The following is a 21,365-nucleotide window of genomic DNA, read 5'->3' as shown; positions in this document are numbered from 1 at the left end:
TTGGTCACATGGTGTCACGTGATGCAAATTCGCAGGCCAGAGTTCACCAAGTTTGAACTTTGGTATGCAGCAAAATATGAAAACTTTCCACATGGCCTTGCATTTCCGGTCTGATGCTTTTGCATGCATATGAATGGAAGTCAATGGAATAAAAAGTAGTGTGATCATCGCTTTACTCCCGTGATTGCTGTCTGAACTCCTGACACAGGGTCCCCTGGTGGCCCCGGGGACCCTATGCAGCTGCTTATATCGCTTATTAGGGAGGGCCTGCACTACATTGTTTATCAAATAAAATAAATAAATAAATATATGATCTGCCTCAATTGAGTACATACATAATTTTTTATGCATTTTAAGATCTCGTGCACATCTTGGTATTTCCATGCTGCGTTTTTTTTTTTTATGCAATGTCCTGAAATTCACACAAAATTACAACGATGGAAACATTGTTACTGTAACCCTGTATCAAAACATAGAAACAAGTAGTAATTGTATTTTGTGTTAATCAACATTATCCCGCAAGTGCTTTCATTTATGTGTTAATAACTTATATTCAACCAGGAATATTCCTTTAAGGTCAACATACATCATAATTGATTCTATTTACTTTTAATGGGTTTACGGTGAATGTATACATGATGGGAATGTCTTTACAGCTCAGATAATGCTGTGTAACCCTTTTATTAAAGGGTTAGTTCAACCAAAAAATTTAATTAAGCCATAAATTACTCATGCTGAGGTCATCTATGTATATGACTTTCTTCTTTCAAATGAATCCAGTTGGAGTTAATAAAAAAATGTCTGATCTTACAAGCTGTTTAATTGCACTCAGCGGGTGTTGTACTGCATCAGTTTTTGAGAAGTTTAATAAAAAGCACATCCATTAAAAAAAGTGCCTCACGCTGCTCTGATGGGTGAACAAAGACCTCCTTTGATGCATTGATGTGTTTTGTAAAAAATCCATATTCAAAATGTAATAATCACTTTAATCTAGCTTGCGCTCACTGTTATAAAAGAAGCAGTTCTGGTGGAATGAAGTATGATGTCAGCACTGTGCATATGCTGCTCAGAAGTGATGCACACGGAAATGCAGAGAAGAAATAAAAACAAAAAACAAGTACAAACCAAGAATTTGTAAAGAAGATTGTTAGAGGATTTCGATATAAGCCAAGAAGAAACTGGTTTTCCTTTGCTAGAGTAAAGAAACATTGCTTAATTTACTCCTGGTAACAAATGTTAGTTTTCACGAGACTCACTGGCACATGCACAATGCTGACCTCCATACGTCATGCTTCCAGAACGGCATCTGTTTTACAACAGTGAGTGCAAGCTAGATCAAAGTGATTATTATTTTTTGAATATGGATATTTTTCTTAAAAAATGCATTGATTCGCTACAGGAGGCCTTTTTTCACCCCTTGGAGTCATTTTTTTAATTGATTAGTTTTTTAAAAAAAATTATCTTGGACCGATGCAATGCAACACCCGCTGAAATGGCATCAAGCAGCTTGAAAGATCAAAGACAATTTTTTTAATAACTCCCGCTGAATTCATATGAATACATATGATATACACATATGATTTCAAGATGAGTAATTTATGGCCTAATTTTCATTTATTAATTAATTCATCCTAATTAATTTGTCACGCAATGTGTAGAGGGAAGGCATACAAAGGCGAAGGTCATCTACACAAGAGTTTGATAGTATCCAAGAAGATTATAATCCATGAAGGCAAAGAAATCCATTGATGTAAAAAAAACATCAATACCGGACAACTGAATAGCGGACAAGAAGAAACTTAAGTGGGGAAGAAAACAAACTAACTAAAAGTCCATGATTGTGATAGTACTCCCCCTTCCCTGAAGGCACAACCTCAAGTTAAAGCAGGACGAACAAAGAAGGTAGGGAGGGGGTTTGGGAGGAGGATGAGGTAGAGGCAAAGGGCAGAAAGAGAGGCAGGCAGTTAACCAGGGTGGCGACGATGGAGGGAGGAGCCAGACAGGAGACATGAAGAGCCAGGTAGGAGAAGACAGAGGGAGGAGCCAAGACGAAGACAGCGGGTACTTGGAGAAGGAGGATCCATGCGGGACTCAGACCGCAGCCATGAATGCAGCCCATGGTAGAGCTGATGGAAGGAGGAGCCATGGCAGAGGAAGGGCAGATGACTCCAGGGGGCCGACCGACAGAGCAGGTGGGAGAGGAGCCTGGAGCCGAGATGGACAGCTGATGAGCCAGGGCAACGAAGAGGATCCGGAAGGCCAAGGTGGTGCAGATGGCTCAGGCGACTGAAGAATATGCAGGGTTCCGGAAAGCCAAGGTGGAGCCAGAGTGACAGAGTACCCAGTTGGAGCGGAAGGGAGTGAGGGGCCATGGTGAAGGTGCTAAATCGACAGGCCTCTGCAGAGTCCAGGCCTTGGAGGCTGGAACCGGAGACAAGGGTCCTCTAGCCATGACTCCATTGTCATGACAGGACAAGCAGGTAGTTCCAGGCAGACAAACAGTTCAAAACAGAACTCTATGATAGTTTCAGGATATACAGTACATGGAGTTCCTCAGCTCTGTCACTCTTTCTTGCGATGGCTCTTTGGTGACGAGGGGCTGTGGCTCTCCACCTGCGGTGGACTCTTGCTGACACTTAGTGCAGCAGGGTGATGGTTGGCTGGGTTCTGGGGCAAGAGTGGGGCCGGCAATACTGATGGTGAATTTGAGTCATTGCTCACCAGCACCCACTCCACGAAGGACCATATCCAGACAATTGCACTCTGCACGTGGTGTGCATAGTCTGGGTAGCTGGTAACTACTCCTTTGTGGTCTGGTATTCTGTCACGCAATGTGTAGAGGAAAGGCACATGAAGACGAAGGTCATCTACACAAGAGTTCAATAGAATCCAAGAAGATGATAATCCATGAAGGCATCACACAGCAAAACAACATCAATATCAGACAACTGAAGAGCGCATTAGGAGGAGCTTAATTTCACAGACAAATTAAGATAATAAACTAGACACAGGTGAACAGAGTGAACCAATCAAAGGATGACCGAAACTAGGTCAAATGAAACATGATGGAAGAAAAAAATAAAATAAAATCCATGATCGTGAAATACTGTAAGTGCTTTAATAAAATTCAAATCCTCACATTTCTGGTTTTACATCCACCAAACATTAGCCACATTCACTTTCCTTGTAACTACCATAACCAAGAATGTAAATGTTTTTTTGTTTTTTTGAGGTGGAAAAGCAAAGGAGGAGTCAGCCAAACTTTTTTGTGGTTATCAACATTATTCTGGCAAATGAGGATAGAAGTACTGAACCTGGAATATTTCTTCTAATATGATTTTGCTGTAGTTCGCATTCTTGGGCTGTTTGCTGTTCTTGGACGTATGTTGTCGAAGCATTTAAATTGATGGATTATAATTGCTGGATGTCCCACTTTTCCTTATTAGTAATTACCATATTTAAATCATCCATGAATTCTCCTCATCTCTTTATTACCTGGTCTGAAGGGAATTAAAGGCCACCATAAAAGTACTGATCAATACTGAGATCGATAGTGAGGTAAGCTTGAACATTGCTGATCTGTAGTAAGTGAAGCACACAATGTTAACAGACTTTCTGCACTAACCTCTGAAACTAACCGAGATATAAAAATCAAATAATATTAGCATGTTTATACACACCAAATAGATTCATATGAAGCCAACATTATCATGGTTATTCATGGATCACAGATATTCATCCAGGCCAAAGATAGAACCATTAAGTACAAGCCTAGTTATAAATCACACAAACCTTTGTCAAGATTATTGATCGAAACCTTTGAAGGAAAGGTGGCCCAAACAAAATGCTCAAGTCTCCTTTGGGAAAAGGCTTAGATTTAATAGCCAAACCATCTTTTGGATATAAGTGGCTGCTTTTCATCCAAGAATAGCCCTATCTCAAGCTCTTGGAAAGTTGTTCATAAATCCTCATGTATTTGGGTGTGCCCATGTTTCAAAGGAAGCTTTTGATCGCTGTTGGGGTTATGTAAGTAAGTCATGGAGAGTGTTTGATGAAAAGTGGGGTGCCTTCCTGCTCAGGCCAATGATGCAGTCAAGACAGATTTATGTATCGATGATTTTCATTGCAGCACAACCCATAACACACAGAAAGCAGTTGTGAAAAGAATACTGTTGCATTGCTGAATTGGACTGGGCTTTTCTGTTTGTCTCTTGGGGCCTTTAAACCAGACATATTCCTAAAGGGTTACTCCACCCCAAAATGAAAATGTTGTCATTAAGCACTTACTCACATGTTGTTCCAAACCCGTAAAAACTCAGTTCATCTTTGGAACACACTTTAAGATATAAATAAGATTGGATGAAAAACACCAGAGACCTGCAAGTCTTCAAACTTTCTATGCCCCCCAAAATAGTTTAATTGCAGAGTAAAGTTGAAACATATGTATATATATATATTATTATATAAGATTATTATATTTTATTTGGTATATATATATATATATATATATATATATATATATATATATATATATATATATATAAGATTATTATATTTTATTTGGTTACATTTTGTTAAGTTATATTTAATTTGGTTATTTATTTATTTGCAGTGTTTGAATTATTTTAGTTCATACATAATTATGTTATTGTTAATTTACAAAATGAAGACATTTAGGTGGCTTAACAAGAAAATAAAAAAGATAAAAACTGCATCACTGGTAAAATAAGTAGCAAGAAATAGAAATGCTTCATTTGATAGGCAATTAAAAGCATCCAAAGAGCATTTTTCACAGTTTCACAGTACACAGGACAAAGCAGGTCTGTGGCCTTATCTTGGAAAAAGATAGTGAGTTGATTCTCATTGTAATTCTCATTGTAATTCAAATGATTTATCAAATTAAAAATCAGAGTCTATAGCCAGCAGCCTAGTTTACCTTATGGTGTCTTGTGGCACTGCACCAGATGCTGTTAGAAACCACAATGAAAATTAGAATAGTGTGTGCTTGCTGTCTTATGCAAACAATGTTTTATCATGCATTTTGATGAAGTGATCTCAGATGATAGATATTTGTCTTGGAATCTGTGAGAAGGATTAATTTTTTATTTTTATTTTTTTTTAACTATTGTGTTTTTGGTTGGTACTCCTTGTGTGGTACCTCATTACATGCCCTGTAAGATCATGAACATATGAAACTAGAAGAGAACCGTATGTTTATACTGTTCAAAAATAGTTTTTATCAGTTTTGCTTTTCTTGTTTTTATGAATAATCTTTTATGTTTTTAAATATAAAGACTTCAATGTATGTTATATGTCAAAGGTTTATGATGTTCAGCTGAAATACTGCCTACAGCTTAAACACTTAGTGCTTCCTGATCTTTATCAGGATGCTGCTTTTCTTTTTCTCTCAGAATGACAGTGTCAGTAGATTGTAGAAACAAAAATAGCCATGAGAATAGTGATGGAGGTTGTTGAACATCTAAGTCTTCATTTTCAAAGGTTAATGAGACTGAAGTTTTAACCTTTTATGCCAAATACTTTCGTAAGTCTTACAAGATGGGACAAATTTATTTATTTTAGGCATGTCCTTAACTTAAATATTTTTTGGTATAATCCCCTTCTAATAATACAAATATTTAAGAATAAAAAAATAATAATAATTGAGCTAAAATCAAAAAAGCAAAAATATTTTCACAATTATTTTGCTTTCAAAAGCCCCTTTCACACTGCACGTCGGACCCGCAATATTCCCGTAACATTGCCTGGTCGCCTTCTGTGTGAAAGCAACCACGTCCCGGAATTGATTACCAAATTGAACCCGGGTCGGGGACCTAGTAACATTGCGGTAATCGATCCGGAACAAGCGCTGTGTGAACAAAAGCCAGATCTAATTCCGTATCGAAGTGATGGCATGCGTTATCGCGCGACTCTTTTACCGGCTGTTTTGAAGGAAGATCAACATTCGTGACGAAAACATATGTGCAAACTGTAATGAAACAGAGATCAGTTAGTTCCTCACTTTCCGCGCTGACGCCGAGATCGTTTGCTTGCTTCAGTGAAAGTATAACGTGCCAAGCGTTGTCGACTCGTACATTACACGTCACGCGCTGATGTCACGTGTCGTTACGGGATCTTCAAGGGTTGTGTGTGAAAGCACGCACATATACCGGGTCATCACTGGCAGTGTGAAAGTGCCAAATCTAGCGACCAGGGAACAATTGCAGGAACACTTTACCCCTGTATTTGCCGGAATGGCAGTGTGAAAGGGGCTAAAGAGGATAAAGGAAATACAGTAACATAGTTGTACAGCATAAGCAATTGTACAGCTGTGGCTACTCAACCAACTTGAACATTTGTAGGTTCGAGTATTACTAGCATGGGAATCATGTTAGCTAATATTTAGTGTTTGTTAGGGATTTAAAATTCCATAGTGTGCATGCCTGCAATTGTAATTTTTCTAAGAAAATGAGCCTGGAAATTTGGAAATTGGAGTCCCAAAAAGCTTTTTTGACACTTCTTTTTTGACATTACAAATTTACATATGTAACTTGAAGTAATCCAAAAGTAATCAGATTATATTACTTGTGTATTGTGGTACTTGGATTACATTACTGAATACTTTTTTTAATGAAGTAATTTGTAACTAACAGAATACATTTTAAAAATAACCCTCCCTACCCTGGTACTAACCACTGAATACCATAAGACTTGTCGTTCTGGAGATGCTCTGAATCGCGCTCGCAGAAAGCGCTTGAGAAACAGTGTATCTTCTGTGGCTCGCTTTGAACTAGTTTTTTAGTTTAGTTAAGTCTCGAGCAAGACAGTACAACATTCACATAACATAACTGGACAGATTTTTACATAAAAAGGGTGACAGTGGACCACATTAAATGAAGACATCATTCATGTTTTCATAACCGCTGACCAATTTAAAAAACTAAACTAAAATTAAATTTTATTTGACAGCAAGGGAGTGCCCTGGTGTTTCGGGGACCCTACTCTGCTCGTGAATTTTGCATATAGGGAGGATCAGCTCTGCTACCTCATTTTCAGACCAACTTTTCATAAGTGCAAGAGCATTTGCTATTTAAACAATGTGGCGCAGAGCGTGAAAATGACAACTGCGTCAGGCTGAAACTAGCAAAAAAACACTTGTGTCGCGCCTGGCACCGCATTGTGCCAAGTGTATGATACGGCCCAAGATTTTTTTTTTTTGCTTCCATGAAATTCAAGAACTACTGTTCTTGAAGAAGTCTGCTTCCACTATAGCACCCGCTGTGGCAACACTGAGCATGCAAAGCATACTTGTATTAGACTGTAAATTTAATTCTGACGTGTTTCAAATCACAAGAACAGATGCAATTGAGTGCTTGTTTCAGGTCAACAGCAACTGTTTCTCTGATCTTTCATTTCTCGGAAAACAAAATCACATACATACAGACATACATTCTGTATGACTGTGTTCCTGATTTGATCTGAGGTTTTCGCTGTGCTAAACTGAAAAAAGTCAAGTTTAAAGGTTTGTGTGTGATGCAGATGGGTGGATAAATGAATATGAATTTGTTGTTTTTCTTTCCGAGAACCTTTTTATTTTGGGGGGATGTAGAGGGTATATAAAACACACAGTTAATAGTGATTCATTTTGGCATGTGGTTAGTAGATTATACAAATTGACTGATAAAAAAAGCAGTGTTGAACTACGTCAACAGAATAGTTTTGAAGTGCTCAGTGTGCCTCAGTGAATCCCTAGACGTTTGGGGCCTGTGGTTTGCTTTCTGTGGAAGTTTGAAAATCGTGTGTTTACTGTACATCAGAGAGAAAAGATCATCTTCAAATTATATTAAAATATAGTCCTGCCTTTGTTTTCCTGTGACTGGCAAAAGATACTTGGGAATTTAGAATTTCCCAAAATGCACTTTCATCTATAACCTATATATATATATATATATATATATATATATATATATATATATATATATATATATATATATATATATATATATATATATATATATATATATATATATATATAAGACAATAGAATACACTGGATTTTTCCAGAAAGTCCAGTTGGCTGTGGCTGCATGCACATTCCAATGTGTTCAGAGTGATTTCAGCTTATAACAGATGGAAACTAATAAAATTATCTTTAAGTACATACAAAGAGATTTAATTTACTTTCTTTGAAGCCACCTGAATTTCAGTCATTTAACTCCACTTCCATGTCAACCAGGGGTGCGTTTCCCAAAACCATAGTTGCTAGCCCGTTAGCAACTTAGTTGGTTGGCAATGGGAAATTGCATTGCAACCAACAATGTTGCTAACTTAGTTAGCAACTATGGTTTTGGGAAACGCACCCCAGAACAGCCAACTCACATGATATCTTTATTGCTCTTTTGTAGCTCAGAGGTCTTAACTGAGTTGTCAAGGGGTGTTTACCCATTACTGTTTTCAACTAAAAACAGATAGCATTTTATGCATTTTGGCCGTTCACTTACATGTCAACAGCATTTTGGGGGCCTGAAAATGCAGGCTTATGAGAATGACTTCAGAGTGCTACAGTATACTCTGTATAAACTACCCACAGTTACATATCTTTTAAGCATCAAATTTAACATGTTTTTCCTAAGTATAAAACATTTGAGTTCATGTTGAGATATTTGACAATTCCAGACGTCTTGGCAAATCTGAGAACAGTTTGAGACATTATTGCGATCTCTTCTAAAAATCTAGCAGACAAATGTGAGATAAGGAGATTTGATTTGGAACATTTTCTTGTCTTAAATTCTAAATGTTGGATGTTCCATCACATCTCATTATGTTGAAGCTTCTGTTTAGAACATGTTGAGCACAATGATGTTTTTTTTTTCTCTTGTTTGTTACATTTTGCAGTTGGCTGGTCATCTTGTCTTGATATGAACTTGTCAGTTTTGTCTGATGCTATCAAACAGGGTCAGGTTTCTCCTGCATATGCTTGAGCTTGTGTGAGAAGAAACTTCTCTCACGTGAGTGTAGGTTAAGATTGTTTATCTGCTGCACTGTGGCTGGAATTTAGTCGAATTTAACCTCTTCTGCTCTCTTGCTTTCCTTTACTGAAACGATAATGTGGGTTAAACTGCTTTAGTCATTTCCTGCCTGAACTTTTATCTGTAGCGTCACAAAATCAGCTTCTATTCTTGCAGACATTTGTAAGATACTGTACCACAATGATTTAGCAGTTACTATACAGAGCCGTTGTTAACGGACAAGCGGCACAAATCCACGTTCATTATCAGCTTGGATTGCGCAGCTTGTCAGTTAACAACGGCTCTGTGTAGTAACAGCTGCTCTATGTGAAATCAAGCACCTGATGCAATTTACCACTGATAAGATAACCGGCTTTATTGGTGAGATGCACATAAATCATCGGCCGATAAATATCATGCACCCCTATTATATTGTATTAAAAGGACTGCATTTAATGTCTTCTCATGACTCAAGAACAAAGAAACCACATTGAGAAGTGTGTTCAGGTTCATGTGCGTACTGTAGATCCAAAACGGCATTCATGGTTGAGATTTGTTTATTGCCTCGATTTGAACTTTCAGTTACAAAGTGTGGTGTTTTTTGAAGATCATCTGTAATGACACGGTAACAAAGTTCGTAGATCGGGAAACATTTAGACACTACACTTTAGTGACCAAATAAAGAAAAACACAACAACAAAAGTAAAAGCAGCAGCCCATCATGGACGCCTGCTGCATAAAACATAATAAAACAACAACATAAATAGTCCAGGCCTTGTCCTCTCTCATCCTTCACTGTTGTCACTCCTCTTTTTATCCTTCCGGAGCTCCTCCTTGGGAGTTGCGCAGGTGTCGCTCATTATCTTTTACTCATCACAGACGTTTTCTTCATCATTTCGAACCTCGTTTTCAAATATTTCACAAATCACATTAAAGCAAATGACGGCTTACACCAATGATTCAGAGGTGCTGGTTTGTGCATTCAATATTTCCATCCTCTAATGTCTCGCCTGACACTTATTGTGTAAAGTCCCATGTGTAAAAGGTTTAGAGCTGACCTTTGAAATTCAATATCCTGATGCATTCGAAGTTCATCTGCATTTAAATGAAAAACATTACCGGTTCATTAATGACCTCACATTAACATTAATGACTTCACTCAGAAATGTGATAAGAAAGCATAAATATCTGTTCATCTGTTGAGCGTTTTAAATATAAAAAAAGAACCCTGTTTACAGCCCTGAAATGGTAAGTTCAACACAAATGTTTAACACAAACAATCTAACTGAGCTGTGTGGTCGCCAAGTGTTTCTATGCAAGGCATTTTGAGTGGTATAAACTGCAGAACGTTGCTGTGTGGTTGCTAGAATGTTCTGAGAGGTTTCTGGGGTGTTATGAAGGGTTTGTCATATGGTTGCTGCTTCCTGGCTGCTTCCTAGTTACATCTGTCTCTTTATGATAATCATCACTTCCTGGGTGACTTATTCGGTGTATGTGATTTCTTCCCACGTCTTTATTGTCCCACAGCTAAAATGTAAAGTGTGATCCCTTGCTTTGAGTTACAGGTTTATTCTGAGCACTCCAGATTGCTTGCAGTGAAACACACTCATCCTGACACAGAAACTGAAATGAATTCCGCTTTTGTAATTGTGCCAGGAAACATGTGGACTGACAAAAAAAGTGAAGGAACAAATGAGAAGAGGGCAAAATTACGCAAAGAGTCAGACAGGGAGGTTGTGAAATGAATTGTCATCCCTTCTTCAATGTTTTTCTAGTTTTATGTGGTTGAACAGGCCTGGGAGGATATGAAACTTTGCCATGTTCCTGTTTTGCTGATGGCTGTTAAGGTTCGCACATGGCTATTCTTCCATCTTCACTTGTGTCAGTAGTACCTGAATTCTCACTTGACTCTACAGTAAATTTAAGATTTATTTATTTTTTTATATAGTGAAACGCAATCTAATTGTCAAGGACAGAAAAGCTTAATGTGTTACAGACCTTCTTCTATTTAAGGAACTGTGAGATGCATACTGTTGGTTAGATGTTATCTGTGAAAGGTGTGAGTAAATTGTGCCGCATGGGGCTTGTGCACATCCAGGCAGTCAACACTTACTCAGAAAATTGTTGTTTAAGTGATCACTTGTCAATATATATATTTGTTCTTTAGCACACACTACTTCATGCATACTGAAAAAAAAATGTTTTACTTGGATCAATAAATGTAAGCAAATGTTACCCCACTGCCTTACATTTTTAAATAAAGTTGTCAAAACACTTGTCAAGACACGACTTTCATTCACATTTAAATTGAACAAGCAATTTGCTGTCAACACATCAACTGACATTCAAATACAAACACACACACACACACACACACACGTCTAAAGATCTGAACCGATACTTGAAAGTGTGATGTATAATATATAACTTTGCATGGGATTGAGAAACATAAACAGTTGCATTTCAATTCGTCATATCAAAATTCCATGCATTTCCCCAACCATAGATTAAAGTTAAAGCTGTTGGTCAAATTGAGAAACCAAGATATTGTATAATTTACAGTATATATACATAAGGCACAAGAAATCATATTTAGGTAAAAAAAAAATGAGTGTACTGTACTTCTGTATCATGAAATATGAACAGAATGCACATGGAAGCACAAAGGTCTGATTCTAAATGTCATAGCGCAATATGACCAGACAGAAGTGTAATCATCAGAAGTATCTTGAAAGTTTCCAAACTTTCCCCCAGCATAATGCAATTTAGAGGTCATAAAACAAGAAACAAAAAAACAAAACAAAAGCACTTGTCAATTAGAAGGAAAATGTGTACATTACTGCATAAGAAAATAGGATGTGAAACAACATTTGTTTTCACGAGAACATGCCGAATCCAAGTCATAACATGACAAACTTTAAAGATGCATTATATAAAGTAGTGAAAGGCTCAAAAGAACCTAAAACTCTTAAAAAACAAGCAAAAATAAACAAACAAACAAAAAAAACTACTTCTTATGAAACAGCTTGCTGTTGAACCCGTGAACACATCATGAACATTGCTGGGAGCAGCTGTTCTTTGCAAGTTTTTGCAGCGCCTCAGTGGTGTATTTCATGCGCACGGGGAAGTGGATGTTTACTAGATACAGAGCCATTAAGAGTCCAAATGCCTTGAGGAAACCGCAGATGTTAATAATGACAGGATTAGAGCCTGATCAATATGTATTTTTTTGTGTGTATGTGGGGGGGGGGGGGGGGTGTAGGGAAAAAAAGGGCCAATATCGATATATCGGCAAAAATATTTTGTGTATATTATTCTTGTTCGACAGATCACAAATCTCACAGTTTCGGATCACATTACAGTTATTGACCCATGGTTCGGATAATTTTTTCTGAACAGCAAGAAAAGACAAATATTTACATTTAACTTGCTTTCCATTTATTTCGTAAAGTTAAGTACTTCTTTGATACCACAGCAAATACTACTAGATTAACTAAAACAGTTTAAACAGGATTAAAGAGACAAGAATACATAAATTACAAGCATAGATAAATACAACACTATATTTTACAAATATAAATAAGGTTGGTAGTATTCAAATACAAAAATTTAACAATTGGGGAAAATAACACTGGATATTATATACTGTTTAAATTAAACATAGATTTTTAGGTAAAACATTAGGTGTTTTGTTGTTTAATGATCATTAATGACTCCAGCAGTATTTATATGCCGCTATCCCTTTAAGACCTGATGCATGGATCCAATATAATAATTATAAATATCACATTCCATTTCTTTCTCAGCTGTTTCCATATCTGACTGCGTTTACCCGAATGTAATACCATTTTTCGATTATTCAAATATTCATTATTTTTTTTTTAACACCTGGCATCCTCAGCAAAATGGTCTTCATTCACGTTTGAATATAGCCGCTTTTTCACTATCGAGCCAAACAGTTCTAAGGTTTTCCACATGAGCCTGGTACGGCGAGGCACGATTATAAACCATTCTCGGCATGGAATAGACAACCGTGCTTACAGTAGATGTGCTGTAAGAGTGTATGTGCATGACTTTGCCACTTTCCCAAAACAGAAATATCTGATCATCATCCATATCGCTGTTTATATTACACTTGCGTAACCAATGTAAGGACTGATTATTATCACTGATAATTATCAGAAATCTTCTTGAACATCAAATCAGCATATTAGAATGAATTCTCAAGGATCATGTGACACTAAAAGGGGCTGAGGGGGTGCATAGCACAGACACTTTTGGAAAAGAGCTGAGCTGGATGAAGGCAAATAAAATTTCACAATATTCCTAAATATATTACAAATAAATGCAGCCTTGGCAAGCATAGGACTTCTTCCAAAAACATTATATATATTACATTATATAAACATTATAACTATATTCTAACTAACCCCAAACATTTGAACGGTAGTAAGTCAGTTTAGTTGTTTGATTTGGATGCAGTTCAATTGAAGTTGAACCACTACATATAATTTGCATGCTCCTGGCCACACTTTTCTCCAAATACATTTCCTACCAGGGTGAGTATCACAGAGGACCATATGAGGTCTTAGCAACATGTAGGGGAATGTTGTGGGATGTGTTTGCTGAGGTGTTTTGACAACGAATAATGCTGACGAGTGATGACATCCAGAGCTGGTGATATTGGGTGACCATTTATGTGCCCAAAAAGTTACCTTGAACTGTGACGGTGACAGGGTCATTAACATCACTCATGGCTTACAAATACATTTATACCATAATCACTGGATGAAATGGCACAAAGAGCAACCAATGTGCTGATCTATCTATGATTTTTGGCTCCCCCAGCATCCAGGACACTTTGTACTTCAGCGTATCAGGCGTCAGTGTTGAGTCTCAATGCTTCTGTAATGGTGGAATATAAACGATGACATCATCACAGTGCTGCAGCTGCAGACTTTGATGAAGATTTCTTCTAAGCACAAAGAAAAGTAGAAGTTATTGCCAGTGGAGAAACTATGGAGGTCTTCCGAGATCTGTTTGTCTCTTATATCTGTATTCAGATATGATATATGTTAAGAGTACAGGGCTTTTCGCACTTGAAATGATAAACACAATGTCATTATGAAAGTAGGGATGCACCGATATTAAAATAATACTGATTATTTTCATGTTATGGTTGACAATGCTGTAAGTAACATAATCAGATTACTTTTTTTTAAGTAACTAGTAAAGTAATGCAATTACTTTTAAACTTACAACAAAATATCTGAGTTACTTTTTAAAATAAGGTTACAGTATTTTCCCATTTTTTCACTGACACTTTTCCTCATGTTGATAGTGAGGTTGGTAGTGAGGTGAAGAGGCACTTCTTGTTATAAGGAAACAATAGGATTGCCATTTTGTTCACACAAGAGCATTTGAAAGCCGCATCTATCAAGAGATCTGCTGATAGAGAATGTTTTCCCTGTGTATCTGTGTAAGCGCTATGTGTAGAGCTTGAAGCGATGATTATTGTAGCCAATAACAGACATATCTGTTGAGTGTGTGAACACAATGGCCACTCAGAGCTGTTTAAAAATCCATTCAACAGCGCTAAAAATTATGAACTAAATTGAGCGGGAAATGCTGGCATTTCTTTTTTGTTTTTGAAAGTGTTTCTTTTGGTTATTTTTTCATATGGAATGCCCTGAATTCCTCCTCCTTCTGCTGGAGCAGGGGAGCTTATCCTCGAGGACCACACAAGACTATTCCAAGGAATCTCCAGCAACACCAGCTATTCGGACGACGCATGCGGAATGCAATTGTCCTGGGAAAGTCCTCGAGGGAATTCCACCGTATTTATGGAGTGGGTGCTGGTGAACAATGGAACCAGTTCACTGTCTGCCCTCCTGACGATGTTGCAACCAGCCCAACTCCGGACCCAAAGCACAGCCAACCCTCACCCTGCTGCACAGAGCAACAGCCAGAGCCCAATGAAAACACAGAGCCAAAGCCCGCCATGACCAACCGGTCATTGCAAGAAAGAGCGACAGAGCTGAGGATAACCCTGGAGCCAGAGCCTTACCGATCGTCTGACCAGATGTGAAAGCCGGCAAAAACGCATGCATCGGTGGATGTAAAAGTGGAGAGTGAGGGCATGGGTATCAATACTGAGGGTTAACTGAGGCAGGACTTTTATTCAGAGTTACCCAGTCTTTCTGTCCTGTTAGGGCAAAGGAGGCCATTTTTGAACTGTGTGTCTGCCCTGAGCTGTCTGTCTGCCCAGTCTAGGCCATGGAGGTTGTTTCCTTTCATCTGGCACTCCATGTGTGTTCCATCTCTGAACCCCCGGACTGCTCAAAACCCTTACCTAGTCTCCCTCTTGCATCACTTCTTCATCAGTCCTCACCACCTCCTCGGGCAGTTTCCATCGGTGTCATGGTTTGAGGATCCCTTGTCTCCGCCTCCAGCCTCTGAGTCCCAGACTCCACCTTGACCCATCGACCCAGCGGCTCCACCGTAGCTCCAAGCTCCCTCCTCTCCACCATGACCCATCAGTTCACCAGCTCTACCTGGCTTCTCCCTCCATCCTTGCCGCCTTCGTCATCTGCCTGCATCTCTTCCAGCCCTTCACCACCGCTTCTCCCGCCTCCCAAACCCCCTCCCTGCCACCTTTGTTTGCATGCTATGGCACAAAGTCGCATGCATACTAGTTTCATTGTGGTTCCAGGGAGGGAGCGTAGAGGGACTCCCACAGTGCCCCCCACACTGTATGTGTTTGTGTATATATTAGTGCTGGGCAACGAGTATTATTATTTATTTTTTAAATATATTATTTTTAATCACGATTAATCACATTATTGTCTGCAATTAATCGCATTGTTATGCACAAAATTAATAATAATTCTTAAGTAGTGTATTTTAATGTCATTAAAAAATACTGCTATATGAACAAAAGTGTAATAACATTTGGTTTGCAAACACTTTAAACAAATAAGATGCTTTTTTACAGCAGTATTCTTTTTACATAGTAGCGGTTAAAATATTTCTTGTAAAGCTTATGACATTAATGTAATAATCAAATATAAAACAAGCTATTTGCCACTGCCAGGACATTAACATTTTTATAGAAAATATGTTATAGTTTGTTATAGAAAAACAAGTTAATAACATCATAACATTATCATAACATTATAACTGGAATCTTCAGTGAAGAGACATGGATGATCGCTGGACCCAACACAGCTGAGTGCGGCGCCGGACAGCACTTGATGGGTGGGTAGAGACTCGTGTGTGTGGAATGCGGGAGAATAATTAGGGTTTGCTCACACTAGGCAATCTTAACCATGCCGGGGCACGTTTGACCCCCAAAGCCTGGTTCGTTTGACTAGTGTGATAATTCTGTTTAGCAGTCTCTGGCTCAGTTGGAAAAAGTGGACAAGAGCGCTCAGTTAAATATAGATCAGTGAGTGTGAGTGTGAGTATTAACAGTGCCGCAAAAGGGATAGATGTGTAAAGCAATATATTGTGAGAGGGCTGTGTGATACCGCGTCCCATACGACTCAAAGTAATAAACCACAAAGTTAACAAAAGATGCACTCCACTGTGTTGAGCGAGAGTGCTTCTCTGCTGTCTTCACGTGCATAACACAGGGTTAAGTGTGGAATGAGAAATCACAGGTGTTATCTTAAAAGGCTTTGAAGTAAGATGTTGTCTCACTAAGAGGAAGGCAGCATCTAGACCGTTAATATTAGCTGCAATTTTATCTCTAATCTTGATATTTCATCAGCAACAAAGCCACATATTGCTAAGACTTTATCATTTGCTGTCAATATCTTGGCAAGTAAAGAGCAACAAAGGGTTCTGAAGGCTAATGACCATCTAGAGCATCAAAACATACTTTTTCTGGCATTGATGGTTGACCCTTGCATCCATACTTCATTGAACATAAGAGTCATGACTAACAGTGAATTGATGTATGAGCTAATCATCGTTGTTAGCCTATAAAAAACTATGGCATATTTGCCAATTATTTTAAATACATAAATACATAAACATACATACATACATAAATACATAAATAAAAAAATGTTATGCAGAAAGTGAATAATGAGACAATACTAGACTATAAAATAGTTAACACTATATAGAAATGATACAGAAAGGTTATAGGAAAAATCTAATATTTTAGTGATACTTTAGTACTAATAATAGTACTAAAGGTTAGCGTAATCTGAATTAACAGTGACTCTCTTTTCCATTTCCAGTGTCATTGGATATTATGCATGAAGTAAAGGTGTGTTTAATTTTGGTTGGAAGTGAAATCTTATGTAAATTTGATTAAGAAATGATATGTCTGCAATTTGAAACATGCCTTGATTTTTATTTCTCTTGAACAGCACGTCAAATTTAAGGAAATTAATCACTTTCGTGCATTTGGATGTAAACAGCATTGTGCCAAATGTTTTCCAACTGTCATTTGACATATTATCTTTCTTTATACATCCTACGCAACAATTAAAATCAGAGCTGGTGAATTGTGGGAATTGGTTCTCTTGAGAACAGTGAAATGGGGCGCTCCACATCTGCTGTGTTTCCTTTCATCTACAGCAATAGTGTTGGATTGTGAGATTTAGTCCAAAAACTTGCAACCTGTGCCAGCAGACATGTCATGTTTTTCCAGAACACAGCCTTAATCATAAAGCTAATCTGTTCGATATTTATTGCAGGAAATGTGGAACTGATAATAACAGTCATTCAGAGAGAAAGTTTCTGCAGGGATGTTGTGCTGTTTCTTGTGGTTTCAGTGAAAATATGTTTTTTTATTGAAATGGTGTACTTTTGACAATTCCAAAAAGTACAAACCATAATTTTGTCATGTGTCAAAAAACATTACACACACATCAGTATGGTTTCTACTTAGGCAAATTATAATACTAAATAACTGTGACTGGAAACAGAATTGATGCATCATTAGAACTTGAGACTTGACTTCACAGACTTGCGAAAATCTGATTTCACAAGTCCAACTTTTACAATTTATTTTCCATTCTGATCTGTCATTTTAATCTTTGACAATTGCAAAACTTCAACTTCCAATGAATACTAAAGTGTTGCCATCTGTTTCGGTGAAAAGCAATAAAATATGGGACAAACTGCTTCTCGAAACTGAACGCAATTGTATTCCAATTCTGTATAATATGTGATAGGTGGCAATGGTCTTATTTATCTCCCACTGTTCTAATTGTTCCCTGTCTCCTCCTCAGATCTGTGGCTTTGTGAACGCTATTAGTCCGGTTGGGAATGATCAGAAGAACCTAATGGCTTTCCGCTTCTCTGCATTTAACCCCATCTTGGACCCCTGGATCTTCATCATCTTCCGTAAGGCGGTCTTTCACCACATCCGTGCACTCTTCCGCTGCTGTTTCCCCAGAGAAACAATGAAGACCACAGCAAAAAACTCCCTGTCCTTCCCCATGGAGTCTGGAAATGCCAAACACAGCTCAAGCATCCAGACTAAGATCTACTGCAGCCTCCCCCAGTGAGGTCTTGATGAGCGACTATGAACTTACAATGGTGTGCAGTGAGATATAACAAGACGATGAGATTTAGAATCCCACTAAGAACCAAATATAAAAGCATGGATGTCAAAGGACCTGTTTCCTCTCCATTGGCAATGTGCAAGTAAACCACAGAATTTGGTTCTGCAAAGATGTGAAGGAAAAGAATGAAACCAGTGTCAATTTGGAGAACTGATACATACCAGTTTACCAATAATCACCAAGGATAGAACATCATGAACTTTGGGAAGATGAAGTTGACCAAATTGCTTAGTAACAGACTAATGAATGGGGAAGTCCAAATTTATAGCAGAGACATTGGATACAGTAGCAAAAATCAATAATGACATGCAACCAAAATACGGGTTGAAAACACTTTGCATGTATCACTTTTCAGCTTTAAAGGTTAAAATCCTTCTAAAATTGACACACTTTTATGCAAACCCAAACTGCAGTGGCAAAAGTATACGATTTGACAAAATATGTGTTGAACGGTTAAAGCAAGTTGTTTAGTAGCAAACAACCAATCATATTGTTTGTCTCATTAAATATTCATACAGCTTGGTGTGTCTTCAGAATCTGAGGGAAACAGTTAAAGAATCATACAGTGAAAGCAATCACATTAACTCATGAAGAAATATTTCCACAGAAGTTAAACAGCGTATTTATATTTGTTAATTTATTTTTCAGCGAATGAGCACATTAGCCCACATGTACAGTTTAAAACAATTCAGAACCGTACTTAGAAGAAATTAATCAAGGGTAACATAACATAACCATACCAGGTAACATTTTTTGAGATGTTAAAATACTATTTGGTATTAACTCATGCTAGTTATAATACAAAAATAGCTTATTGGGTGTTGTTAAGATGTGTTTTTAGAAGAACGCCTTTTGTTGAAAATGTAAAAACTACATTTCTACAGTTTTTTTTTTATAGTGGTACTTAAGAAAAGCGAATTCAATTTAACTGTGATAATATAATGTAAATAATACAAATAAATGACTGTTACAGCTAATAGCTGTGCAGTACAGGAGTTTGGACCAATAATATTGCACTGTAGGCGGGGCTAGCCAGCCACCAAAATAGAAACAGAGCAATTGGCATGAGAAGAAAAAAATGTATGTGGAAGAGATGGCTTTTATGTTTTATATCTTGATGCTTTAGCATTTCATGTCTGTTCATGGTGTCAGAGGAGAGGCTTGTGTATAATGTTAATATATTTGACCATACAGTATGTTTCCAATTCAGCTAATGTATATAGTTTAAACTATACTAATGCAATTTCATACCTGCTCTCGAAGCTACTAATATCACCTAACATGTTTCATTAAAAAACATGGATAGCTGTCTTTAAAATACATTTGCTTTTACCACATATGGTGTATGATTTTTGTAAACATTTATATACTCTGTTTGAAGCTATTTGCCGTTAAAACTGCCACTATATTACACTGGTCTCTTATAAAACATTGATAACAAAAACAGACAGTTTCATTATATGTTTTATAAAATTATTCTCAGAAACCAGCGCAAGAATATTATTCAATTTGCAAATGTTACTGTGGAACTTAAAGAAATCACATTTTCCCACTTTAGGCCCAAATCGCTAGTTATTATTTTGATAAATTGTTATTATTTATTTATCATTACTAGCCCTAAGGCTAACTGTAAAGAGGCAAAAAAAAAAAAATAAATAATAAAAAAAAACCTTTACCAGCTGATTGTTTGACTGGGAACATCAAGATTCAAGTAAAACATTTTATTTTAAAAGTTTAATCTTAATAGTTAAATCTAATGAATAATATTAATAAATTCAGTATCCTTTAATGGGATCACATTCATTACACAAATGACTGTTTTTCTTAGAATGACCTATTAACAGTCTGTTCAGGAGGATCAGGACATTTAACTAAACAAACTAACTGGCAGTGTGAGGTCAAACCATATTGATGTAGACAGTGCATGTTTGACAAAGTCTGTAGAGTGGCAGTGTAAATTCACTTCCTCTCCATGTTTGGTAAAAGTGTGCAGTGTCTGCATGCATGATGTGAATCTGATGCCTTATCGTGATATAATATCATGTGTTTTTATGTTTCTTTGTACAGTGTTGTACAGTGCTTTGTGTACATTGGATTTGTTCATGCAGTGTTGACTCAAGCGAGAAACAATGGACACTTAGTAAAGCGCAAAAGACCCTGTCCAAACAAACATGCATCTTTGTCTATTTCTTCAGGCATGCAATTTGGATAATTAATATACTGTTTCATAAAAATATCATAGATCGGTGCACAGTTTTCAGTGATCAGTTACAGTTTATGACCCTTAATCAGTGTTGGGCATGTTATTTGGCAAGTTACTTTTATTACATCAATTACTTTGTATGAAATGTAACGTAATTACTTAATAAGTTACTTAATTATTTAAATCATTAAGTACTTCATACTATCCCTATAAACCTTCATGCATAGAAATAAAACCATGGGTACATGTCTCAAGCTGTAAGCATTAAAAGCAATTAGTATCATTTTTCATACACACTGACATAGGCCTATGGTACAGTACATGTCTAAAACATTAGCAGCAACATTAGCATTACCATTACCTAAAAAAATAAAAATAAATACAATAAAAATCCATTTTGTACTGTCATCCATGTACATATGCTTTATCTGTATTACCACACTGTATACAGTTTTTGCAAACTCAAAGAAAATAACGTAGGCTCTTATGCAGAGTGTTACAACACAGTTCATGAACATTTTATTGATATTTTATAAAGTAAATTATTATTGCCTAGCACACTATAAACATCGA

General features: G+C 37.1%; 1 protein-coding gene across 1 annotated transcript in view; it reads left to right on the top strand.

Moving 5' to 3' along the window:
* The window catches only part of LOC128028775 (prostacyclin receptor), a 30,628-nt gene extending 10,702 nt beyond the window's left edge, over positions 1-19,926 (top strand). The window contains exon 3 of the mRNA XM_052616102.1: positions 18,254-19,926. Coding sequence (XP_052472062.1) covers positions 18,254-18,532 — 279 coding nt within the window. The 3' untranslated portion in view covers positions 18,533-19,926. The remainder of the gene's footprint in view (positions 1-18,253) is intronic.
* Positions 19,927-21,365: the final 1,439 nt, after the last annotated feature.

This window comes from Carassius gibelio, chromosome A15, assembly GCF_023724105.1.
Source record: "Carassius gibelio isolate Cgi1373 ecotype wild population from Czech Republic chromosome A15, carGib1.2-hapl.c, whole genome shotgun sequence".
NCBI classification, from domain to species: Eukaryota; Metazoa; Chordata; class Actinopteri; order Cypriniformes; family Cyprinidae; genus Carassius; species Carassius gibelio.
This window is presented reverse-complemented; position numbering and strand designations above follow the sequence as displayed.